This window comes from Yarrowia lipolytica, chromosome 1F (assembly GCF_001761485.1).
Source record: "Yarrowia lipolytica chromosome 1F, complete sequence".
Taxonomy (NCBI): domain Eukaryota; kingdom Fungi; phylum Ascomycota; class Dipodascomycetes; order Dipodascales; genus Yarrowia; species Yarrowia lipolytica.
This window is the reverse complement of record NC_090775.1, coordinates 2,523,178-2,549,079: the sequence shown is the minus strand read 5'-3', so window position 1 is coordinate 2,549,079 and position 25,902 is coordinate 2,523,178. Positions and strand designations below refer to the sequence as shown.

Here is a 25,902-nt window from a genome sequence, read left to right as displayed (position 1 = left end):
GTAGGGAACAGTACGTAGTGTCTAAGTGTGTTGTTGAAATTGTAAGAAATAATGTCAACTGCGAGACTCGATTTACTTCACTTGGCTTATTGGGCTTATTCCAATGTCGGCAATCGCAGTGCAGATATGCCATGTGGGAAGATGTGAAGAGGTGCACGGACCGTATGTAGTTGAGCAGAATTTACGTCATTAGTAGAGGTTCTACTTGAGAATGACGCGGTTTGTAACGTGACCTTATAGCAATAAAAAATGCCTGCCATCCCGTTTTCTAGACACCTCTCTAACGCTCTCTAAGAGTATCAAATACGCAACTGGCCGGATCGCACTCTATTGAACCCCAAAGTAGGGTAACAACACATGCCTATGGCCACGATGTCAAAAGTCAATTGACGAGACACACTACGTGTAACCTAACCACTACCATGTCTGATTCAGCTCAGTACACGTTGGTCTACGAGGTGAGTAAAGCCGCCCGAGGTGTTTTGTGGCCCCCACAAGTCTCTTCTCGACGTGTCTTTCAAAAATTACACGCCCCCAACACCTCACAAGACACCACTAACACAGCCCTCGACTGAGAAGCTCTCGGTCCGAGACTTCCAGAACCTGCTTGAGAAGGGACGGGATGAAGACAAGGTCGATGCCATGCGGCAAATCCTGGTCGCCATGCTCAACGGCGACCCCATGCCCCAGCTTCTGATGCAAATCATCCGATTCGTCATGCCCTCGAAGAACAAGCAGCTCAAGAAGCTGCTGCACTTTTACTGGGAGATCTGCCCCAAGCTCCAGCCCGATGGAAAGCTCAAACAGGAGATGATTCTCGTGTGTAACGCCATCCGAAACGACCTGCAGCACCCCAACGAGTACATTCGAGGAGAGACCCTGCGATTCCTGTGCAAGCTCAAGGAGCCCGAGCTGCTGGAGTCTTTGATTCCCTCTGTGCGATCCAACATGGAGCACCGACACTCCTACGTGCGAAAGAACGCCGTTTTCGCCATCGCCTCCATTCGAGAGATCTCCGAGACCCTTGTCCCCGACTGCGACGAGCTGATCTCCACCTTCCTGGACGCTGAGACCGACGCCACATGTAAGCGAAACGCGTTTGTGTCGCTTGCCAACATCAACCGAGACTGGGCGTTTGCCTACCTGCAGAAACAGCTGCCCTCCATCGGTTCCCTCGACGAGCTCATCCAGCTGGCGTTTGTCCAATTCATTCGACGAGACGCCATTGTCACTCCCGAGCTGAAGCAGTCCTACATTGCCATCGTACTTGAGATGCTCGAGGCCTCGTCTCCCGCCGTCACTTACGAGGCTGCCATGGCCCTGACTGCCCTCACCTCTAACCCCACTGCTCTGCGAGCTGCCGCCCAGGAGCTGGTGGATCTCGCCATCCACGAGTCTGACAACAACGTCAAGCTCATTGTTCTGGACCGAGTTGATACCCTGCATCGACGAAACCCAGGAATTCTCAACGAGCTGTCCATGTCCATTCTGCTGATTCTGTCGTCTGCCGATCTGGATGTGCGATCCAAGGCCATCGACATTGCCCTAGACATGGTGTCCTCTACAAACATTGACGAGGTTATTAAGCTCTTCAAGAAGGAGCTCCAGGCCACCGTCTCCCAGGAGTACGAGCGAAACGCCGAGTACAGACAGGTTCTTATCCGAGCCATCCACAACTGCTCCATCAAGTTCCCCCAGGTGGCTGCCCAGGTTGCTGATCTGCTGCTAGACTTTGTGGCCGACTTCAACTCCTCTTCTGCCAACGATGTCATCATCTTTGTACGAGAGGTTGTCGAGCGGTTCCCCAACCTACGATCTACTATCGTCCGACGACTGTTGACCACTCTGTCTTCTGTTCGACGAGCCACTGTCTACCGATCTGCTCTCTGGGTCATTGGAGAGTACTGTCTCGAGGAAGCAGACATCCAGGAGGCATGGCAGCACATTCGAAATTCTCTTGGAGAGGTTCCCATTGTTGCTTCTGAGCGACGAAAGAGAGACGGTGAGACCAATGGTGCCGAGGAGGAGCCCGATGTTGGCGAGACTGCCACCCACAAGCCTTCCCGAAAGGTTCTTGCTGACGGTACTTACGCCACCGAATCTGCCCTGACCACCACTGTCAAGGCCGAGGTTGACGAGTTTGAGGGCCAACCTCTGCGGTCTATCATCCTCAAGGATGGCAACTACTTTGTTGCCGGCGTTCTTGGATCCACTCTCGCCAAGTTGGTGTTCCGATACGCTGCCATCACCAAAAAGCCTGCTCGGGTCAACGCTCTCAAGGCCGAGGCCATGCTGTTCCTGACCTCTATTCTGCGAGCTGGCCAGTCCGAGTTTTCTGCTGTTTCTATCGACGAGGACTCTACTGACAGAATCCTGTCTTGTATTCGAGCGATCTCTCAGGGCGACCGAGAGCCTGCCGTTGTGGAGGCCTACAGAGAAGACACGAAGGAGGCCTTCCGAGCCCTTGTTGGCAAGCTCGATAAGGAGCGTGCCGACAAGAAGGCTGCTGACAAGCGAAACAACGCCGTTCAAGTCGATGACTCCCTATCTTTTCGACAGCTTGTCAAGACTGATGGTGACGACGAGGAGCCCGAGGCTCTTGATACTATCGACACCACTGTTGTTTCTACCAAGCCTCTTTCCTCTCTTGCCAAGGTCCAGCCCCTCACTGGATTCTCCGACCCTATCTACGCTGAGGCCGTCATCAACGTGCACCAGTTTGACATCATTCTCGACATTCTGCTTGTTAACCAGACCAAGGACACCCTCCGGAACCTCACAGTGGAGTTCTCTGTGCTTGGTGACCTCAAGGTTGTTGACCAGCCTCAGAGTCTCAACCTCGGTCCCCATGGATTTGCCTCTCTACAGACCACCATCAAGGTGTCTTCTGCTGATGCGTCTGTCATTTTCGGTAACATTGTCTACGACGGTCAGTCTTCTCTGGACAACAAGGTTGTTATTCTCAACGATCTGCATGTTGATATTATGGACTACATCAAGCCTTCCACCTGCTCCGAGACTGAGTTCCGAAGCATGTGGAGCGAGTTTGAATGGGAGAACAAGGTCAACCTCATGGCAAAGGGTCTTACTCTTCAGAAGTACATTCGGTACTTTGTTGAGAACACTAACATGAAGTGTCTCACTCCTGGTGCCATCAAGGAGGATGCTACTGATCTTGAGGACGACTGCGGCTTCCTTTCTGCTAACCTGTACTCTATCAGTTCGTTTGGTGAGGAGGCTCTTGCAAACATCTCGATTGAGATCAACGACAACCTGGAGATTTCTGGACACGTCCGAATTCGGTCCAAGGGTCAGGGTCTGGCTCTGTCGCTGGGTGATCGGGTTGCCGACATTCAGAAGCAGCTCGTGTTGAAGAGCCTGGCATAAGGTGAGCTTGTATATATATATATATATAGAACAAGCAATGTAATGAAAATTGTACTATCTGAGCGGCAACGTGGGTACATACCCTACTATTACTGCAGTTACTGTATAGACTGATCGATCTGCCATGCTTTACATGAACCATGTATATGATGGCTTCCGATATGCACAATTTGAAATTTATAGGACGTATCTCAATGCTAACTCATTCAGTCTGGTTAGTCATAAGAGAAATTTATCTATCTATTTGTCTATATGCAAAAAACTATTACTATTCCTCCGCAACTCTTGTCAGCTTCTTCTTGTCGTCATTCTATCGCTTGTTGTGTTGATTTTGTGATGTTCGGGGAGTGAAAGCCAATTTACTTCTTGAAGATGTCCAGCAGACCAGTAAGGAAGAGCGCCGAGAGGACGGGAATGGTGAAGTTGTCGTCGATTCCGAACACATCAATGGACTCGGAAACGGCTCCGACGAGACCAGACATGGCTGTCAAGACTCCCAGAGTAAGTCGAGAAGACTGCTTGGACCAGGTGATCTGGCCGGGCGTGTCGACTTCAGCGCCGTACTTGGGGATGATGATGCCGTATAGAAAGAGACATGCGATCTCAGAGGCAATGAAGGCGCCCATAAAACCAGCCAGCGACTTGTTCTTGTACTTGGGAGTGAGGTATCCATAAGCCCGGCCGACGGAAGAGGCTGCGGTATCAGCCCAGGAGAGCAGAAGAACAGCCATAAGAGCAACATCCTTAGAGGCGAACGAGAAGACCAGAATGAGGCCAAGCAGGTACCAGATGGTTCCGTTAACGCCGTTAATCTCGGACTCTCGCATCAGAGCTCCCATGACTTTGCAGTAGGCCTTGTTGAGGGCCTTGTTTCTGAGACGCAGGAAGTCAAAGGTGCCGATGAACAATGCCATCACCACGAGAACGGGAGTGACCTGGTTCAGGTTGATGCCTTGGGTGTACAGCCATAGGGTGATGAAGCCGATGGAGGTGTGGAGGAACTTTCTGGGGATTTCGTGTTTCTTGAAGAAGGCGCCAAACCGGCCATTATGCCAGAACGCCAACAGGTCTTCGCCGTTGGTGTCGGTGGTGTTAGAATTGGTTTCGGTAGTCTTGGTTTCGCTCTTGAGAGAAGCAGGTGTAGACTGAGTGCCCTGGGCGGTTCTGCTAACAGGCGCACTCTTGGTGGCGCTAGCTCCAGTAGATGCAGCAGACATGACACGGGTGTTTTTGTGGGAGGGTGGAAGGGTGCGGGACGCGTGAAAAGGGCGTTATTTCGGCGCTTCTGAAACGTTTAGAATGGTTGGCTGTGGTTTTCGAGGGTGCAAAATCACGATTTAATTTTTTTTCCGCTTTTCTGCGTTTTTCCCTCTTGGCGATGTTAGCCAAAGTATAACTGCCGACCCGAGCAAGTACAACCGTACTTTGGCTGGAGTGAGCGAGGTGATTATGACAGAAGAATGGGCCGTTTTTGTCTCCTGAAAACCTCACAGCCCTATCATAGTACATTTACTGTTTCCTCTGACCCAGCTATCCTACGCTACATCCCCTTACTAACCGCGCTAACGAACACCCGGCAACTGACTAATGGACGGAGGGACTAATTTAGCATCCTTTAGTTCAGCCTATGATTGATACCGTTAGTACGTTGTCTCGTCTTCGGCACAGTACTTCTTGGTCCATGCAACGAAATATGCATTGAGCACTTCTCTGCCGAAACTTGACCGAGCACTCACTCATTGAGCCTAGACGAGAACACTGTACGAATACACTCTTCGTAAGGCAGCGATTGCATTGATGACTAGTGGGTAGAACTCCCTGTGTATGTGTCGGTATTCTCACTTTATTGCTCATAATCTGTGGTATACCCTCAAATCGGCTTGTCGGCTTGCACTACGTAACAATAGGACTTGTGCCTTACATATCATAGCACATTGCTAAGCCTCCATAACCAAGACGTTACACCGGACCAATTACGTAATGCGGATGCGGTTCGGAAGCCTTCTATTTTCAACACTCGCCGCTATGATGTGGCTGCATTCTGCACAGCCATTTTTTTTTTTTCTTTCTACATTGTAGTCAACAAAGATTCTCTCTCGGTGGCAGCGTTTGTTTGCCTCGGTCAAAAAAATTGACTTTTTTAGTTCAACCGGTAATTATGCCTCCTACAAAATCGTGCCGAGAACACTGCACATTGTATCGGCTACAGTTGGCAGACAGCAATGAGACCGCCGGTAGAGTAGGCGTAGTCGTAGGAGAGCGAGCATGGGTCTTGAGGCAAGCGATTATTATCAGCGATAATTTATCACTCTTTCCACCCTCCATGACGCTATTTGTCGTTGCGGTATTTGAGTGGGCTGTCACTACTGTTCAGTACAGTAAGTAACTGTGAAAACTTTTAACCTGTATCTGGTGGATGATTGCTACAGTACGATCGATTCTTTGCAAGGCACATTTCTCACGCTGTCGGTCACTTCAGCGTAACATCACATCATGGATGGACATTAGTCAGGCCCCCGTGTATGTACGTTTCTCGTGGAATGGAGGCTTAGACGTGAATGTGAGCTGTGTCGCGTTACGTAACGTTTCTACAGTGTGCTCAACTATGTGTGTACGAACTTTGGAGCAAACCGTAACTACGACGCTGGTAACTGCGGCAACAACAACCAGCCTTCGGAGTGTCCGACCCACTTTCTCGACGATGATCACATGACTTGTGGACGAGAGGTGGGCACCCTAACCCCCTTTCTCTGGGTTGGGTTCGTTTTTCGATTTAGTTTTTTTCACCTCTGGGCCCTCTAAAATAAGCAATATTAGGGTTCCGTGCACTCGGAAATCTTGGGACAAGACAAACGAAAAGCCTGCATATAATACGCAAGAGGTATCGCGCTAAACTGTCTGTTGTAGAAATATAGCCCAATGGAGAATGTGGGAATTACTCCAAGACAATATTGTTTTGACTTGGATAGAAAAAGTTGGGAGGATAGTTACACTCGGTGACTTCGATGTAAGAAATATGACCCCCAACGTAACTCAAAGTTCAAGAAAGTCGTGATGGACAGGATCTTCGCTTAAGGTCGTGGACGATCCCCCAAACAGGTTACCATAATGAGAATGGGTTGCGGAAGACCTTGGCTAAAGGCTTGGCCACGAGTACGAGTGTGAGTACAGTAGCAGAAGCTGATAGTCATGATTGTTCCTGAAACTAAATGTCACTTGTACGTTAGATAAAACCTTGCAGATGGTGCGCCGTGTTGGGCTAGGCACGTAGAGCTGCTAGTACAGTGGTTTGGCCGGGTAGAGCTGTTGTAATTCAGACGGCTATTGGCCTGTCTATAATTAGGGAGTTGTCGTACATTGTTAATGCCCAATTTTGATTCTATTCCTGGAAACAGCGTAGTAACTAAGAAAGATACAAAAGAGTAATCGTTACTGTGAGACATGATATTGGATATCAAACTTCTCGTATAAATGGGTTCTCAAACTAACCGATACTTGTAAATGGAGCAGTTACCTTTGTGATCTAATTAGCCTGGGGGATACGTTGGATGAGACACAATTGGGCACTTACTAAAAGGGAGAGATTTGCGCATGGGTATCCTATCTGATCTTCTTGATTGCTTTTATACTCGCACGGAGAGTGGGGTTGGTAACATTGTACAAAGTGATCTTTCCCTATTGCTACAGTACATACGAGTACAGGTACTGCGTATACTTGTGCGAGTGACACATAGCAGTACCTGCAAGCAACTCCGAGCAAGCATCAATTACTCCATGTGGTTTGACTACGATGTCAGAGGTTTGTTTGCACATATACTGTACGACACACGCTACTCCTCGTTACACCTTGCCATGAACTGGGACAGGTTTCAACCTACATTAGCATCTAGACAAATACTTTCCACGCCCTTTTGTCGTGGACCAAAAAGAGGATGGTCCAGCCAGCCTCCTGTATCACTGGCATTGTCAGCTGTATCCCAAGATGAGCACCTGCGTCTTCCGCTGCAGCAATTGTACGAGTACTCGTGCGATGCAGCAGAGAGATGACCTGTTAAGGCGGTACATTGGATAAGAACTCTCGTGGCGATATTGGAGGCAATGAACCACCTAGATTAAGTCAAGTCGGGAAACTGTACCATGTCACCCGGGTGTCTGGTTTCACACGTTCTAGACAGTGGTCATACTGCTTTGGGGGGCATCAATTATGATTGACACTATGGGTCGTCCCACTCCGACCGGTACAGTGATCGTCCAATGTCTTTCAGGAGGGCTGGGGCAGATCAGTCTGTCCGCAGTTGAACATCATCGAGTTGGTAACCAGCACTGGCGACGGTGTACAGTGCAAATTGTGGCACGGGTGAGCTGATAGCTCCATGGATAGTCCGTTTGATTGTCGCCTGTATGTGGATCACATGGCTATGTGTGTACGGCCCTCGGTGTGCCAGCGCTGTTGTGTTCGATCAGGTCATTTGGCTTACCCTTGTCTGGTTGCCAATCTCTGGGCAAGCAGTTGTTCTATATTTGGGAAACAATGTTGGCAATTAGTTGAATTGCTGTGATATCGACCGACCTCGCCGGGCCCACTAACCAGAAAAAGAAATCCATATTGGCCAGACAAACAACTGCAGGGCCCGTCGTTGTGCGTTTGAGTTTCGCTAATCCCTCAAGGACTGCACAATGACGCTTCCATGCCTTGGTACATGGCTACAAGAACCACCCTCTTCGATTTTCCATACACCCCCAAATCAACAAACATAACTAAATTTGGAAGAAGTTACCGGATATAACGGATCAACTCGGCCCAATTCGATCGGGGCAAGGGCTAGCCGACAAGACGAGGCACTTATCTCAAGCGGAGTGACTACGAGGGCGTGAAAAACAACAACCCAAAAGAACCTAGTATGTACAAGTACCGAGCAACAAAGATGAAGAGGGTCCTGGTGCTGTCCTATTATCTTCACATGTCATTAGCTATGAAGTTCTCATGTATAGCCATCTAATCGGTGGAATCATCAGGGGCCATCTGCACAACCGCTATCAATATCGAAGTTGATATCGATGGTGATCCCCGTTCTCGTGCACCGGTAGTGCTCCACTGCCGTTGTCATTCCAGGAACACCCCCCTGCTGTGCCTGAAAGTTCTACTGTTGTTTTTCTCTTTCCCCTGCCCGTGCCTTGCACTCCCTTCACCACGTCGCACACTGCCGAGCAACAAACAGGCGTTTTGGGTTCCCTATTTGGAATTTCTTTTTGTAATGGTTCGCTTTCTCCGCAGATCACTAACTCTTCCAACCAAACACGCTGCTTGGGATCGACATTGCTGATTAGCGTGATTGTTGTGAAGATCACCACCTCCAGGACAAGGGGTGCTAATTGATAGTACGATGGACTATACGATTAATCTATGGACCAGATGTTACGGCCCAAAAACCATAGCAACAACCATACAACACTCCAGTAACCCATTGATCCTCAACATTCAGCATGGGACTTTAACCAGCCACAGCATCATGTTTAGTTCAGGCCAGTCATCGATCCCTGCATCTCGTTAACGTGTTGCGTGGATGTTATTTTGGGGACTTCGTTTTTCCGTCTTTTTTCTCTCCCTCTCTTTTCTCTCGCAGGCCAGAAACGGACAGCTCACTGAGTTTGGGTACAACAGTGTCGATCACCAAAGACGTGTTCGTGTAAGGCGGCTGACGCTAACAAGCAAAAATGAAGATCGTCGCAACAAGCAAAACCCTCACAAACGGAGGGATGGGTTCTCACTGACCGACAGACCAGCTGTCTGATGCACACAGGTTTCGATCAGCAAGTTTTTCAGGAGGGCTAGCTCTTGGCGCACATCTTAAACCTGCGTGGCAGGTTTTCATATCGATTGAGGGCATTGACTACCCATTGACCTTCTCTGGCTACTTTGTTGACAAGGTCTAACGGCATTTTTTTTTATTTATTTTTTCACGCCCTGCTGGGGGTCACCCCTGCTCTAACTTTCAGCAGCCGGGGAAAACGCGTGGTCGTGTATCAACTAAAGTTGGTCTCACCTCTCCTCCGCCCTGGCTTAGGTTTTGGTTAAAATAGAAGGATCTACGGATCATCATCATGCTTGTGCGGAGGGTAAAGACAAGACAAAACAGAGAGGTGTGTGCAAGTGCCAAAGAGGATGGACACAAATAAATAGAGAGAAAAGAGCGAACCACTGTATTACGCAAGCACCGATAAACAAATGCTCATTTTGTTGACCCCCCACACCTATAACAGACCGTTGCGTGGGAATGAAACAAAAGCACCCCACAGAAACACCCACAGCAGGGTCCAAGCACACCAACGCGACATGTAGCCCCCTAATCCAATCTATGACATTGGTCCCAATACAATCGTAGCGAGAGGACGTGTTCTGGGCTGTTCTGTGCTGTGTAAGAACCCCCTACAGTAATATTTGGCCCTGCATAAAGTTAATAGCCCCTACTTTTAGTGCCATGGACACACACCACCCTGTCAGGTACACAACGGCGCCAAGACGACTTGCACCGACCAGCACAACCAGCCGCTAAAACAAATCATACCAATTGTCACCATGATATTATTGTGTTACCCCCCAAAGTGATGACCATAAGCTCTCCCCGCCTCCCAGGCCCAGTCCCTATGCCGATCATCATACCGGAATGCAAATCATGCAAAAGATCGACACTGTGATCGCCATTGCGCCTAAAGGATGACGACCAGCTCAGCGAAAAACAGTGCTCGCGTCTGAGACCCAAAATACACTCTGTACGAACCTTGGCAGTCCATAAATACCCTACCCGTCCTCCTTCTTACAACTCCAACAGATTCACTTGTGTTCATTTCGACTACCACACTCGCTTAATACCCTTTCAAAAGTCGAGAGACCCTATTAAGACACAATGAAGTTCTCTGCCACTCTTCTCGCTGCTGCAGTCAGCGTTGCTGTCGCCGACCCTATCCTCGGAAAGGGACCCGACCCCAACACTTTCTGGTTCTCCCAGCCCTCTACTCCCGGAGCCCCCGCTCCTTCCAACCCTCCTGCCGCTCCCGCTCCCAAGCCTAACCCCGGCGGAGTTGACCCTAACACTTTCTGGTTCTCGCAGTCCAGCACTCCTACCCCTGCTCCCCCTGCTCCCGCTCCCAGCACCCAGGCTCCCCCCCCCCCTGCTTTTTCTCCCCCCTCCTCCCGCTTCTTTCGGCTGCCCCTGCCCCCCAGCCTGAGGAGACCTGTATCGCCCCCGCCGGCGCTCAGGAGAAGCGATCTCTGGCCCTCCTGTCCCAGGTCTTCTGCTCCACCAAGTGCTTCAAGCTCTCTTTCGGTCTGCAGACCTGCCAGGGTCTCCAGTCCTGCGAGTGTCAGTTCCTTGATGGCTTCGCCTGGACCCAGAAGTGTCTGTCTTGTGCTCAGGCTTACCCCCAGTACGGCATGCAGGAGATCGACGACGTCATTAAGAAGTGCCACCCCCAGGCCACCTCTTCTGTCGCTCCCCCTCCCGTTGTTGTCACCACCACTCCCCCCGATGTTACCAGCTCTCTTCCCGAGTGTGAGGTTCCTCCTCCCACTTGTACCCCCGAGCCTTCTCACCCCGCTTCTCTTGATAACATGCTTAACAAGCGATTCAACCTGATCGGCAAGCTCACCTGCAAGAAGACCTGTAACACCGTTGTTGCTGACATCAACTCCTGTGGCCAGGATGCCAAGTGCATCTGTGACAAGATCAAGTCCACCCAGTCTGCTGTTGACCAGTGCACTTCTTGTGTCCAGCAGTACAACATGTGGCCTTACTTCAACGTCGACAAGCAGCTCCTCCAGTACGTTGAGGCTTGCAAGGCTGTCGCCACCCCCACTGCCACCCCCACTCCCATCATCCCCGTCTGCCCTACCGAGGGTGCCACCACTGAGCCCGCTCCTTCTTCCACCCCTGCCTCCTCTACCCCTGCCTCCTCTGCCCCCGCTTCTTCCAAGCCCGAGGAGTCTTCTGCCGTCCCCACCTCCGCTCCCGTTGCTCCCACCAACGCCACTGAGTCTTCTGTCGCTCCCTCTACCACTGAGGCTGCTACTTCCCCTGTCCCCACCAACGGAACTGTTTCTTCCTCTTCCGTTGCTTCTTGGACTACCAAGACTCTGACCTCTACCGTTCCTTGCCACGAGTGCGAGCACGGCGGCAACAAGACTGTCATCGTGACTGTCACTGAGCCTTGCTCTACTGAGGTCCCTACTACCTCCGAGGTTCCTACTACCTCCGAGGTTCCTACCACCTCCGTTGAGGCTGTCCCTACCTCCGAGGCTCCCGTCCAGAACACCACCCAGACTGTCACTGAGGAGTGTGAGACTTGCAAGCACTCTTCTACTGCTGCTCCTTCTCTCACCACCAAGACCACCGTCATTGAGGGTAAGACTGTCACCATCACTGAGCCCTGCTCCACTGAGGCCCCCACCGAGGCCCCCGAGGCTACTTCTGCCCCCGTTACCACCAAGGTCACCGTTGTTGAGGGCAAGACTGTCACTCTCACTGAGGAGTGTGAGGAGTGCAAGCACCACTCTACCGAGGCCCCCAAGCCCAAGCCTACCTCCGAGTACCCCGAGGGAGTTTCTCTCACTACCAAGGTCACTGTGATCGAGGGAGTTACCAAGACTGTTACCGTTCCTTGCGATACTACCACTGAGGCTCCCGTCCCCGAGACTTCTGCCCCTGCTCCCAAGCCCGAGTCTTCTGCTCCCCCCGCTCCTGCCCCTGCTCCTGAGTCCCCCGCCGGCAAGCCCGAGCCTACCCCCGCTCCTGCTCCCTCTTCTGCTCCTGCTCCCGCTCCCAAGCCCGAGTCTTCTGCTCCTGCCTCCCGGCTCCCAAGCCCGGAGTCTTCTGCTCCTGCCTCCCGCTCCCCAAGCCCGAGTCTTCTGCTCCTGCTCCCGCTCCCAAGGCCCGAGACTTCTGCCCCTGCCTCCTGCTCCCAAGCCCGAGGAGTCTGCCCCCTGTGCTCCTGCCTCCCAAGCCCGAGGAGTCTGCCCCTGCTCCCGCGCCCCAAGGCCGGAGTCTTTTTGCCTCCTCCCGCTTCCTGCTCCTGCCTCCTGGAGTCTCCCCCGCCGTCAAGGCCCGAGTCTACCCAGCCCCGCCCCCTGCCCCGCCTCCTGCTCCTGCTTCCTGTCTAGTCTTCTGCTTCCTCCGCCCCTGCCCCCAAGCCCGAGGCTTCTGCTCCTCCCGCTGGCAAGCCCGAGGTTCCCCAGGCTCAGCCTTCCACCCCCGAGCAGGCTCCCCAGGCTCCCTCTTCCGGCCCTGCCCAGGCTAACGGCGCTGCCTCCAACGGTATCTCCGCCGCTATCCTTGCCGCTGCTGGTATCCTTGCTCTTTTCTAAATTATGAAGTAGAAAGCAGTATACATTTAATATTATTCAATACCCCTTTATTAACCTGGGTTTTCATAGTGAATAAATTTTCTTAGATATTTAACAAAAACATTTCTTTACAAAAACTACTACTAATCACTACATACCCCGTAGCAAGTCTCCAAAACGCCAACATTGGAAGGTTGTTCCGTTTGCGTTCTTCTCCTTTTGCACAGGGATCGACAAATAATGAAAAAGAAAGCTTCCAATGTCGATCTCCCTATATGGGAACGAAGCAACTTTTACGGTTTTTGTTTACAGCTCGTAACGGGGCAACTGTGCCAGGTCGGTCCTTTTTTCCCTTGATATTGTTGACTTTTGTTGTTATGCACTTACAAGTACCGGTGCCGGTACGAATACAGTACGAGTACCACCATATGATGTCGTAGGCTGGTCAATTGGGACATGTAAGCGTGGAAGATGAAGGATTAATCCATGTAATTGATCTTACAGAGCGCTCGCCCTGTCTAGTTTTCTCTCTGGTTGCTTCACGAAGAGAGACTATGAATAGCTACAGTGTATCAATAATTCACAAAAAATAGAGACAATTGAGCAAAAAAGTGTACTGCAAGATATATTTGGAAGTGATATTGGTCAATGGTCTGACCATTGTTTCTCATGGGATAGAGTTAATTGATACTGATGGCAGGTGGGTCTGGATCTTCAACCTCCGGATGTAGATGGACAGCTCCCGCGCTTTTGCTTGTCCCCCACTCCGAAGGAGATCGTCACCGCGGCTCTGTAAGGCTGAAAAGTGGGTGTACCGTAGAGGACGGAGCCGTAAATTTCTCTTCGAAGCTAATACTGAGACACTGGTTTACTGGTGAAGAGCCAAGAACCTCAAGGTTGGAAAAGAGCATCCTTGGATATTGATTCTTGAACACATGCCACGATAAGGGGATCATAGGAGTCCTCAGTCAGGGGTTTATGACCTCCCCCCTCCCGCTTGATTCCCTTTGTTTGCCAATGAGCAGTGCAAGGGCTTGTACCATTGATATGGCCTTGCTGTATCTCTTGTTGCTTGTTCCTGATTTCAAGAGTCAAACAGAACGCCGTGGAGATAAATGATGACCGATTTGCACACCTGCAACACAGTTTTGCAACCACTTTCGATTTCCAGAGCAATCAATTCCCTGTTCGTAAGTCGATGCCCAGTCACTTATCAATGTGAGCGTGTAATTGACAGCGGTTGATAGTGATGTGTTGCTTGCACGTAGCTCCAACTCCTTATCCTCTGATGAGCTACTGTACCTACGATAGTACACCTAGTAATCGATGAAAGGATGTCAAAATATATATGACCACGATACCAGCCTAAACTACTCGTTTGACAAGCATGAAATGAAAAAAATCGGACGACCTCGGAGAGGGTCGAACTCTCGATCTTACGATGGCGGCCATTTAGGTGACTAACAGTCGTACGCCTTAACCAACTTGGCCACGAAGTCCGGTTTTTTTGAGATTGAAACTGTTGACAGACAGTTCTGAAACTGTTCAGACAGTTCTGAAATAGATGAAAGATCTGAAAAAAAAACAAATTGAAAAAAAAAAAAAAACCAAACACCGAGCTACCCCCAACTTCAACTCCCGATGGCACAAAGACTCAAACACGGACACACCACGAATCATATTTCATGATCCCTATTCCGAATTTACACCGTCTACGATCTTTTATGAAAAACAAACTAAACCGACCTTCGAGTCTGGATAAGACACATGAAACGATTTGATATGATTTCTTGAATCTGTTGGCCATGATTCACCTACCACACGAGACCACGACAATGACATCAACTAGACGGAAGCGTTCGAAAAACCAACTGACAGTGCCTCGCAGCGCACACCGCAAAGATTCAGAAGTGTATGATTTATTGAACGCCAATAACCCGGCTTACTAGGTACAGTATATAGCTGTAATGAACCACTAGAATAAAAAAAGAGCTGTAATGAATCATTAGCATAAAAAAGGAAAAAAAGAACAACCGAATCCGAATCTGATTTGCGGGTATAACATTGTTTATAGGCCTCAAGTAGCTGAAATGTATTTCCCTACAAGTAGAATATAAAAACAACAAACCCCGCGAGTTTTTCTGTTCGATGTAGCTTTTTCTGTTCAATGTAGCTGAAATGTGTTTTCCTCAGAAGCAAAAAATGAAGCATTTTCTACGTGTTCCGAAACATGATCGGAGAACTAAATTTGCAACATACGTAACTGCATTGGTATCTTCAACTGTCCTCAAATATCAATTCCTCATTTAATGTGCCCATTTACATCCTTGGAGTGAGTAATGCTCGAATACTCTGATGCAGCATAGTTCGAATAATGTACAGTACTTCGTACGATAGAAGGGCTCTCTGTGCTGGTATCATCTGCTACTTCTTCAATTGACTACAGTACTTACCCACTCCACGCATCTACTTGGACTTTACGCGCCGATATTGTAATTGGAGTGCAGTGGACACAATAGTTGAACAAATAAATCACCAATATTAATTAAATATTTACAGTCAATAGACAAATGCAAAAACGATACTTCCGAGTACCCACTTAAGGATAATGAGAAGGAGGGGGGCCAAAGTAACCAGGGTCGGCAGGGATGTCCATCAGAGGGGGTCCAGCACCATCTTGACCGGCGAAAGGAACATTGTTGCCCCACCAGCTCAGATCCTTGTTAGTGTACTGCACAGCGAAGAAGATGATGATACCAGAGAGTGCGGTACCAGTGGTGAGGGCAGCATTGATAACGTAGGTGTACTTCTTCCACCACGCAGTGTAGTATTTTCGGAGGTAGTAAGAGAACAGGACGGCAATGTAAAGACCACCAGTCATGTAGGACAAGTTGTAAGGAGCCCAAGACAGACCACCAAACGCGACGAGAACAGGGTTGACCATCATAAGTCGATCCTGCCACTTTCGAATCTTTCGCTCCTTCTGGGGATACTTCTTGACTAGCGCCCAGGGAAGGACCGTCTGGACACCCCAGAAGAGCAGGAAGACGCCAAAACCCATGAGGAAAGCCCATCGAAGAACGGGGTACTGGTTGTCGAACATTCGCTTGGGTCCGAAAAGACCCCAAATGACAGAGGCAGTGAAGAACGTTCGCTCGTTGGGACAGGTGAACTTCTCGTGCTCCTTCTGGTACTTGATGTCACAGAAGTGTTCAATCTTGGTCAGCTGGAATTGGATGACACCGATGGTGACAAGTCCATTGACCATGGTAGCCCACAGCTGAACCCGCAGCATGGATCGAGGTCGAAGGGCCATGTAGTGGCCAATCTTCTGGTCAGAAGACAGGTTCTGAGCCTGTACCTGAATCTGAACGGCAAAGGCCTTGGCGACATTGATACCAATGGGTCGACCAGCAATGGTGTAACCCATAATGAGCTCCAAAATAACGTTGAGGGTAAGCTGGGCACCAGTGGCAGACATGACAATGGTGAAGGGGAACAGGAAAACCAGGGTTACACAGAGAATCAGAACAATGGACCACACGGGAGTCTGGACTTCCCAGTGCTCAACGAAGGCAACGGTAAGACCAAACATGACGATAAGGATGGCATAGTACCACCAATCTGGCACCTCCTTGTACTGAGCCATCTGTCGAGAGAAAGGATCATCTCGACCCTCGTAGTTGGATCTGTTCAGGTATCGGATAGACAGCCAGATATCCTTGACGGACTGCTTGCAAACAGACCACTCGTTGGCAACGTAGTAGAAGAATGACATGGGGTAGATTGCGAAGAAGATACCGTAAAGAACCAGGTTTGCTGCAGTGTAGTAAGGCGGGGAGTAGTTGTGGTACTTATCCTCATCCAGCTGGGAGTTAGTGAGAACCTTGGCGACCTCAAAAGGCTGGCCAGTGTTGTCAAACAGGTCGTTAGAGTTGATTGGAAGGTAGGCGGTGTTGTAGTAGTTGGAGTACCATACACCAAGAATACATAGACCACTAAGCACGAAACCAACGTACTGGGTGACAATGGTGTAGAGAGGCATGTACACAGGCTGGACAAGAGCGGTGATCACGGACCAGTCAAAGGTGGCGATGGGGTTGAAGCCCATTCCAGTGACACTACCGGTGACAGTTGCCAAATTGATGTTGTTGGGGGCAATCCAGGACATCCAGTTGAAAGTGGAGAGGGCTGTGAACAGGTAGTTGGGAACCCAGAAGTAGAGGAAGGCACCAAATCCAAACATCATAAAAGCCTGGTACTCAGTGATCTTCCATCCGCTAACAGTTTCCTTTCGGTGACCGTCCAAAAGAGCCTTGTTAACAGCAAGGGTCGGCAGGGAAGTAGGCCAGAAAGCTCGGGTGGGGTAGACAGCCACTCGTCGCAGAAGACCAGCAAGGCCAAAACCCATGTACTGGGTGACCAGCATGAATAGGAACATGTATCCGAATCCGAGGGCCCAAGACTGGTCGTAGAACATGGGCAAGTACTGGACAATGATGTTGGAGTTAATGTAAGGGGGCACGGCAGCCACGGAACACATGAGGGTTGCCATGAGCTGCTCTCGGGCGGACCAAGGGCCGGGGTTGAGGGAGAAATCGATACCCCAGAGCTTGAATCCCCACTTTGGCAGAATGTACTGCAGAAGCACACCAGAGGGGTAGAGGAAGAGCTGCAGCACGGGTGTGGTTAGAGAAATAGCGGGCTGACGGGGGTAGAAGAATTGGTTGACGAAAGCAGAAATAGCAACCCAGATGGTTCCGACAATGTAGCATCGAATGGTCTCGACATGCTCATTGGGGTCTGCAGGAATGGGGGTGGTGACAGATCGAACCTGGGGATAAGGAGACCAGTCGTGGAACAGAGCGGCGTAGTATCGCATCATGAGAGAGTTCTCTGGCTGGAAGTCATCACCGGCATAGTCTCCGACCATCTCGTCCTCCTTCTCGCCCTCAGGTCCATGTGTGTATTCCTCCAGAAGGTCACGGCACTCGTCCATCATGCCAGCAGGCAAGTTCTTGTCGTTCATGTGGTAGTCAATGTTGGCTCTGATGATACTGGCGGCAGTAACATTGGACATTTCCTCAACCTTTCGAGCCATGTAATGGACATCTTCAGGGTAGGATCCATCGAGCTCGGAGGGAGGGATGAGCAGTTGCTGAGCAACCCACTCAACGGTGGTCATGGATACCTCTGCGATACTGGCATCGTAGTCGGTTTGGTCCTTCTTCTCATCAGTGGTCTGAGGAGGCTCGGTTGTGTAAACAACTTCGTCGGAGATATTTTCCATGCTCCCAGAAGCAACATCGTTCTGGACGTGATGTTCTGCTGCCGACTCGTAGTAGTCGATAGGGGGTTCGTCGTAACCCATAGTGTGTGAGTGAGAGAGAGAAGTATTAGAGAGAGCTCTACTAAACCAGCCCAAGAGAACCCCATTACCATATATATCTGTCCATTATCGCGGAGTCTCTCGCGTGAGTCCATCAAACTCTACTTCCGATGGTGCCGTGCCTGGTGGGATGTCTGATAGACTTCAAAAAAGCGAGCGCGTCTGTCTTGTCAATGAGTCAGATTGCAGTGCCATGCCACTTGGCTGACGTTTTGCGAAGCGCCAAGAGATTGTAATTGAGGATTGCGAACGCGAATCTGGTCTTGTGCCGTTTGTTGAAGTGGTCCCCATGTAAATAAACATGCTGATATCTTGTCGCCATCTCGTAGGGCTGTATCATTCTCTATCCCCATACCTCGAGGGTAAGCCAATCAGTGTAACGCAACTCTGATACCAAACCATCGTTTTTGATAGAGTTCATGCTCCACCACCAAACAATGAAAATGATTCCAGACACAAGAAAAATGTCCTGCACAGTGCTGGCCGAAGCGGATTAACGCGGACCCTGCCAAGCCATTTGTCAGATGAACCACAGCAGCCGTTGGGCTAAGGAATCGAGGTCAAAAAGAATGAATGTCGCCCAATCCGGGTCTTGCACAACTACCCACCCTCCTCTCCACACGACTGATAAGGTCATACATTTTTTACGTATCACAAGCGCAGACAAGGTGTATATTTCTCTCTCAGCCATGCACTCCACCTACGCCAGGGCTGCAAGCTCAGACTTCGAGCCAGTTAAACTATCGCCTAAAGTGAAGCCAGCCTTGTCGAAACCGCGGAGCTATGAACCTACGGGCGTTTCGATGCGTACTGAACGGCACCGGGCCCATGCATTACAAGCTTTACTCACAAAGAGCTTTCCCCCCATCGGCATCGGGGCGCTTATCCCGACACATGAGACAGCATCATGTGTAAACTCACGTGAGGTGCCGTTCGTCGCAAACAGCAGCCCAGGGATTAGTTTTTCACCATAGCCCAAAAGACACTCGATATTAGCCTCTGCGGCCTTGTTAGCCGCTTCACGGTAGGCTTTAGACAGACACGGAATCCCGCCTGTGGGGTAGAAGGTCATTATCATTGTCATCAAGCTGACTGGCACGGCACGATCTACACCACTCTACACCTCTCTTCTCCCCGAGTAGAAGCCGTCTTCTGCACACAGGGGCTGCAATGACTGCACCCATCCTTCGAGGACTTTTGAGCTTAGCCGTTGTTAAAGGCTGTTTGACTAGCCCGTTTTTGGCTGCGGTGAATACAACTGTACGTGAATACGTGAACTCCGCCGAAAAAGCCCTCTGCATTACACTACAAGTAGCACTTTGCGCCATGAGAGATGACGCAGAGGCTAGTCCGAAAACCAGACGGACATATCACACCCAGTCTGTTTACTATTACCTCCCCTCCTTAGAATGTAGCGCCACCCACTGTAATTCTACCATGTCCAAAGTTTTCGTTTCCGGGGACATGAAGAACGTTCCGCTCCCGACTAGTTCCCGTCTGAGGAGCTATAATAGCGGATGAAAAAACTCAACTAGTGTATTATAGCGTATGATGACCCGGATTATGAATACTAACAGACGGAGCACTAGTGAGCCGGGGCGGAAAAACTAGACAGTGTCACATCCATTATTGATCCAAAGACGACTTGTTCGTCGGCGAGCACACAAGATTTGAAATAAGGAGACATTCCAAACTTTTTACGTATTAGAAACAGAAAAAGTTTTGCAAATCAAGTAGAGGGTTGCAGGGACCACGGCTTCGAGGCTCCAACATCTACGTCACCTTTGAGATTCGCTCTCATTCCTTATCAAACTTTTGGCCTTGGTGTAAACTAAATCCCAAAACGGTCACATTACGAGAGGAAAAAGATAGGGAACGTACCAGTACAAGTAGGCGAGCAATTGTGATCGTTTTGGTTGTGGATGAGTTCTGTTTCAGCACCATACTCCAGTTTTTACGTCGCACTGCGAGTCAATTTCGTTTTCAGCCAAAGTAGTGGCTCGGTTGGACGGCTCGGGTGGGCAGTTTCAGCCGCTTTCTACAAGCGCCTTTCACCAGGTTACCTCTCGTCAAGTCAAGCAGGCGGCTGAACTTTGCGTGCCGTGGTTTAAACCCTCGTGCAATCAACTGCAAGATAAGAAAACGGAGCCACTTGGCGCTGCAGACAATGTCCGTGAAAGTCCATTCTCAACGCCCAAAAGCAAGCCTCTGAAGGTTGCTGTCCCCGAGAGTGGCGTTTTTATAACACAGTGCCATAATCATATCCAACTACAAGTACTCTCTACTTGTACTGTAGTAATATAGGACATGTCACCTCTCGATCGTTCCATTTGATTCAGATAAGATAGCCCACTCTGTCGAGCTTGCTTTCGTATTCAACATGCCTCGCCCCTCTCATGTGTACCAAGCATCTCAATGAAAGTTTACTTGTATGGTTGTTTAACCCACCTTCTGATTGCATTTGCAATCTATCTGGAGCACAGCTCCCACTCTACTCTACTACAGTAGTACAGTATGTACCGTTACAAGTATGTGTACTCATACAGTACTTTCACAAACGCCACTTGTTCTACTTGTTCTACTTGTTCGTATCTCAACAAATCAGTTGTTAATCTATACCAATCACCTTTAATTTTAGTTTCGCTGGGAAGGAGGAATATATCGGCCTCCAGATCCAGCGCCAGATCCACCCTCACGTCGAGAAGGAGGAACGTAGCCTCCTCCGCCACCTTCTCGTCGGCTGGGGGGAACATATCCGCCTCCGCCACCTTCTCGTCGGCTAGGAGGAGTGTAACCTCCAGAGCCAGCTCCAGGAGCGGCTCCAGCATCTCCTCGTCGGCTGGGGGGGACGTATCCACCCTCTCGTCGCGAAGGAGGAACGTAGCCACCGCTGGGAGGGGCCTGTCGACCAGCTCCGGAGAAGCCGGCTCGCTTGGCTTCCAGCTTGGCCTCCAACTCGGCCTCCTTCTGTCGCTGCTTCTCGTAGGCGGCGTCGGCTCGTGCGTTGGCCTCCTCTCGGGCCTTCTTCTCTGCCAGCAGCTTCTCTCGCATCTCCTGCTCGGCCTTGGCCTTGGCTTCCGCCTCAGCAGCAGCCTTGGCCTCTGCCTCAGCGGCAGCCTTGGCCTCTTCCTCAGCTCGTTTGGCGTCAGCGATTCGCTTGGCCTTGACCTCCTCGATTCGAGCAGCCTTAGCCTCGGCGAGATTCTTGACGGCCTCCTCTCGAAGACGAGTAAACTCAGCCTCTCGCTTGACACGGATATCGTCTCGGAAAGACTTGTAGAAGGGAACGGCTCGCTGCAGACGCTTGGCCAGCTCGACCTTGGCGTCGTGCTCGGCCTTGGCGGTGTCCTTGATGAGCTTGATTCGAGTATCGTAGATCTCTCGGTCTCGCTGCTTCTGCTTGACAAAGTCGTCCTCCACCAGCTTGATCTCCTCCATTCGGTAGGCTCGCTCAGTGTGGTCGATTCGCCGAGCAGTGACTCGGAGTCGGTCTCCAAGTTCCTTGGTCTCCTTGGCCAGCTGGTCCACCTGCATCTTTCGCAGAGCGTTGGTGTCCAGACCCTCGAGCTTGTCGAGATCGATAGTGATGATACCCTTCGCGTTGATCTCCTCGGCCAGCTTCTTCTTCTCCTCCTCTCGGATGGCGTCCTGCTCCTTTCGGATCCGCTCGAGCTCTCGGGCGTGCTGCTCGGCAGCCAGACGCTCCTTCTCGGCGAGCTCCTCGTCCAGAAGTCGCTGAGCTCGCTTTCGAGCCTCCTCTTCCTCTCGCTGAGCTCGCTCGGCTTCAGCCTGGGCCTTTCGGGCCTCAATTTCAGCTCGTCGAGCCAGAGTCTCGGCGTGCTCTCGCTCAGCATTGTCCTGAGCAGTAGTGAGAGCAGCCACGTACTGCTGCTCTCGAGCCTCGGCGGAGTTGAGAGGGTCAGCAACAGAGAGAGTTCGACCAAGCCGAGAGAGCTGGGTTCGAACAATTTCAATGGGAGTGTCCTGCAGAGAAGCAGAGCCTGTGGCGGCTCGGACCTCCTCGAACAGCACGGATCGCTGGTCGTGGTCAATCTTAATGGCCAGCTCGCCCTGAGCACAGGCTCGGACAATGAACTGCTCAATCTCCAGAGGGGTAGCAGAGAAAGGGGCAGGGAAAGTAGCCAACTGGATGACAAAGTCAAGCTTGACGGACTCGTAGACCTGCGACAGCTGCTGGAAGAGCCGGGTGAGAATGACCTGGTAAAGAGGGGCAAAGTAGGGCTTGAACTCGGGGGCCTCAGCGATAGCGCCAACCACGGGGGTCAGCTTGGCTCGAATAGACAGAGGGTGAAAGTCGACCTCCAGAGTCTTGTACAGAGCCTTGATCTCAGGCTTGACGTGAGCCAGAATGTTTCGGGACAGCGCAGACTTGAGAAGAGCGTCTCGAGTGGGGGTTCGCTGCAGGTTGAGCAGACCAGTGAGCCGGGTGTTTCGGTATCGATCCTCGGCGCTGGAGTTGTGGGGGATGGCGAGGGCAGACAGAAGCACAAAAGAGGCGACTCGCTGGTACTCGGACACGGGGATGGCACCTCGGGGAGACTGGGACAGCAGGTGGAAGAGCTTGTTCCAGGCCGCAGCGTGGAAGAGGTAGTTTCCGGCGACCAGGAAGATTCGGGCCAGGTTCTCGTAGTAGTTACCCATCATCAGGGGCTTGGCGGGTCGCTTGGAAACTGTCAGCAGGGTGTGCACATCCTCGACGGATCGGAAGGCCTCCTGCCACAACTCCAGCTTGACGGCCACGTTGAGCTGTGAGAACCGGGTGTCAAGGTACCGCTGCAGAGTGTCAGCATCAGACAGATCGACAGAAGTTGCGGTCACGGGGGGAGCGTTGGGGCCTTTCTGGGCAGTGGTCTGCAGATGGGATCGCAGAAGCTCACAGAGTCGTCGGAACTCGGTCTTTCTAGAAAACTTCAGACAGAAGTTGAAGGCCTGCTCGACCACCTGCTGGTAGATGACCTCCAGCTTGCTGTTGTTTCGCAGAACGTCCAGCACGCTTCGGTAGGCCTCCCACAGGAATTTGAGCCAGGGGGTTACGACCCGTCGGTCAGTTCGGTCCTTGGTGTCCTCGGAGGACACCGTGGCCAGAAGCAGGTCTTCAGGCGTCTCCTCGGCCTCCAGATCGTCAGCCTCCTCCTCGTCGGCAATCTTGTCAGCCTGGGCCTGAGCATCAGTAACTCGCTGCTCGGCCAGAGACAGAAACTGCTTGATAACAGGCTCAATGGCGTTCACGTTGGTGGACTGCACGATCTTCTTGTACTGGTGAAGACCATCCTTAATGATTTTGCCCTTGCGCAGGTCAACGGAAAGTTGCACAAATCGAGCCACGATGGGCTCCAGAGTAGCCACAGAAGTGGTTCGGGCCTTTCGGGCAGACACAGTCTCGTGGAGAAGCTCCAGAGCAGCATCCTGCTGGCCCACGGCAATAAGCTCGTCGGTTCGCTTCAAGACCGTCTCGGGACGGACGTTCTGATGGGGAGCCATATTGGTGGTGTGGTTGCTTGGTAGGTGTAACTAGAAATTTTTCAGCAGACGTGTGAGACTTGCAGGTAGGGTAACTTTGAGGGTTAGGCAAAAAGAAGGGATTGTGGTTGTGACGAGGGGCAGAAGTAGAGGGCTGCGACAGGGCGTGGTGCTTGTATTCAGTTTTTGGAAGTAGAATTCTATAAAGCTGTCCCATTTCTCCTCGCATTATCACGTCATCATCAGATCCACTACCTACCATTAGCTCCTAATTTTTTTACAGTGGTGTTTAGTTAGTTAGAGTTTTGTAGTTGGGAGACGAGGAAAGAAGATGTGTGTGCTGTATGTATATATATGCAATTTAACTAAGGTCACATGACCAGACAGAGCCTCGTATCGTACAGTAGGTGTGGAGGAGAGCATGACTTGGAAAGTGTCTAATACGACGGTGATGATATATCTTGGTAAGAGTACTGGACTTGAATGAAGTTGTGCACTTACAGATATCTCATGATCTTTCTCAGGTTTGAATGTACTGTAGGTGCACGTATGTACAGTAGTTTGTATGGAGTGGAACTAACATGCCTCCTGACTGTTGTGTATCTCTGGTCTCTTTGGTCTTCAGATTTCCCCGGTAATCCCGGTGATATGCTCCCTGTTACCTTGAACCGCGGCTTCTCTGATATACCTTCGGGCCTGTGTTAGAGCATTAGTTGTGTAGAGCGAGGTCAGAGACTCTGTGGAGCTGTCGGCTCCGTTGTAGGAGTTGTAGAACTGCTGTATAAGCACACCGGGTTCCAAATGTCATCTATATCTACCAATAAAAGAACTGTATCGTACCATCGCGGTATCTGTAGGTTCGATGGACCAGTCCTCGAGTACATCGTACATACTGTAGTTCACGGAGAGTATATGGGACCCAAAATGGACGAAAGGAACCTGCAACCGCTTTTTCGAGTGCATTGATATATCAGTAATGTAGCTATTTTCAGGCTTTCGACCTAACTGGTACTGTACTACGAGTACTCTTGTGCCATGATGCTCAAAAGTCTGAAGTGTCTCTTCATCTTCCCTGGCGTTTTGTAGCAACACTGATTGCTGGGCCTTACTCTCTCAATGCTGTGTAACTGTACAATGTTACTGACGAAGAGATCATGTTTGATGGATACCTCGCGCTGTTCTCAAATAGCTCCAAAAGTCGAGCGTATAAAGTGTCCTCTCTTGGCCATCTCTTGGTAAGAGAAATGATACTGTTCGCACTCATGTAAGGACGGTGGCGGTTTAACGAGATACCAAATCCACTACAGCTTGTGTGCATACAACGAAGGAGGAAACCCTTGTCCCTTACTACGCTCCCTTTCATTGTATAATGAGCTGGATATGTTGGAGGGACACGCTGAAGAGTAAATGGGAGCCTTTCAAGCTCCTAAACTTTTGATTCTTGAAGTGTCAATAAAAGTACCTGTACTTCAGATTTGATGAATAAAGACGTCCATCTCTCCGACACTCCATCTCCGTGTATGCTCTGGTGACATATGGTTCTTGTGCTACAAGTATTGTAGTGGAAGGTACACTCATGCATCTGAGGGGAAGTGGCATGATGTGTGTATGACCACGAGCAAATACATGCAAGTGGCTCGGGGCTGTACTGTAGATTGTGCTGTTTTGAGAGTCATTCTGCGCTCTACGATATTCGAACTAACAGCCGTAGTTCGCTGGCTATATCACAGCTTGAGCTACTACTGCACGAGTACGAGTACGAGTGCAAGTAGTTGACCGAGAAGGTGTATGGGAAGGAAGCTAAGGTATATTCTGCACATATTCTGTTGCATTAGCTACTGTATGTACTGACACTCGTGGTCTCATACAGAAGGATGGTCTATTCAAGTACCGGAACGATTCTGTATCTGTTGTTCATTCCCCCATACACCATGCACAACCAATGTGACTGGCATTCTACACATAACTCGTCAGTCATATGCCGGCAATCGATTCTGAACCCCATATTAAACCGAAATAGCTGTTGACAAAGAAGTGGCCAGTATGCAAGGATGGATGCTCCCACATGGGGATGAGCAGTCTGCTTGATTTGTCAGGTTGTGACAGCTTTACCATGAGTCATGTACAAGTACAGTGTACTGGTAGATACAACGCTGGAACATGGGACATTTTTTAGCCAAATATTTACTCAATGTTTACCCGATGGTTGCTTGAATACGTCTCCTGACCTCCTTCAGCTCCTAAATTTACCATTTCTCTCGCGTTACTCGGTCTAGCAGATGATCCACGTTGTCGATGCTCAGTTATG

The 25,902-nt window shown here is 50.4% G+C and overlaps 8 protein-coding genes and 1 non-coding gene across 9 annotated transcripts; 4 read left to right on the top strand and 5 right to left on the bottom strand.

The window, feature by feature from the left end:
• Positions 1–422: 422 nt before the first annotated feature.
• Positions 423–3,387, top strand: YALI1_F25485g (uncharacterized protein; the record flags this gene model as incomplete). The annotated part of the gene is made up of 2 exons (XM_505605.2): positions 423–458; positions 565–3,387. 2 exons carry the CDS (start codon positions 423–425, stop codon positions 3,385–3,387), a joined length of 2,859 nt encoding a protein of 952 aa, XP_505605.1.
• Positions 3,388–3,746: 359 nt separating this feature from the next.
• Positions 3,747–4,604, bottom strand: YALI1_F25444g (uncharacterized protein; the record flags this gene model as incomplete). The annotated part of the gene is made up of 1 exon (XM_505604.3): positions 3,747–4,604. One exon carries the CDS (start codon positions 4,602–4,604, stop codon positions 3,747–3,749), a length of 858 nt encoding a protein of 285 aa, XP_505604.2.
• A 2,987-nt stretch (positions 4,605–7,591) lies between these two features.
• YALI1_F25413g (uncharacterized protein) lies at positions 7,592–7,932 on the top strand (the record flags this gene model as incomplete). Its single annotated transcript, XM_068283440.1, has 2 exons — positions 7,592–7,721; positions 7,769–7,932. The coding sequence occupies 2 exons, from the start codon at positions 7,592–7,594 to the stop codon at positions 7,930–7,932; spliced, it is 294 nt and encodes a 97-aa protein (XP_068139541.1).
• A 2,027-nt stretch (positions 7,933–9,959) lies between these two features.
• YALI1_F25388g (uncharacterized protein) lies at positions 9,960–10,233 on the bottom strand (the record flags this gene model as incomplete). Its single annotated transcript, XM_068283439.1, has 2 exons — positions 9,960–10,166; positions 10,210–10,233. 2 exons carry the CDS (start codon positions 10,231–10,233, stop codon positions 9,960–9,962), a joined length of 231 nt encoding a protein of 76 aa, XP_068139540.1.
• Positions 10,234–10,819: 586 nt separating this feature from the next.
• YALI1_F25382g (uncharacterized protein) lies at positions 10,820–12,541 on the top strand (the record flags this gene model as incomplete). The annotated part of the gene is made up of 1 exon (XM_505603.3): positions 10,820–12,541. One exon carries the CDS (start codon positions 10,820–10,822, stop codon positions 12,539–12,541), a length of 1,722 nt encoding a protein of 573 aa, XP_505603.3.
• Positions 12,542–14,131: 1,590 nt separating this feature from the next.
• YALI1_F25348r lies at positions 14,132–14,223 on the bottom strand. The gene has a single exon. It is a non-coding gene; the product is annotated as a tRNA-Asn (tRNA).
• Positions 14,224–15,323: 1,100 nt separating this feature from the next.
• Positions 15,324–18,095, bottom strand: YALI1_F25309g (uncharacterized protein; the record flags this gene model as incomplete). The annotated part of the gene is made up of 1 exon (XM_505602.3): positions 15,324–18,095. One exon carries the CDS (start codon positions 18,093–18,095, stop codon positions 15,324–15,326), a length of 2,772 nt encoding a protein of 923 aa, XP_505602.3.
• Positions 18,096–20,035: 1,940 nt separating this feature from the next.
• On the top strand, positions 20,036–20,417 carry YALI1_F25289g (uncharacterized protein; the record flags this gene model as incomplete). The annotated part of the gene is made up of 2 exons (XM_068283438.1): positions 20,036–20,063; positions 20,107–20,417. The coding sequence occupies 2 exons, from the start codon at positions 20,036–20,038 to the stop codon at positions 20,415–20,417; spliced, it is 339 nt and encodes a 112-aa protein (XP_068139539.1).
• Positions 20,418–20,747: 330 nt separating this feature from the next.
• YALI1_F25254g (uncharacterized protein) lies at positions 20,748–23,615 on the bottom strand (the record flags this gene model as incomplete). Its single annotated transcript, XM_505601.2, has 1 exon — positions 20,748–23,615. One exon carries the CDS (start codon positions 23,613–23,615, stop codon positions 20,748–20,750), a length of 2,868 nt encoding a protein of 955 aa, XP_505601.1.
• Positions 23,616–25,902: the final 2,287 nt, after the last annotated feature.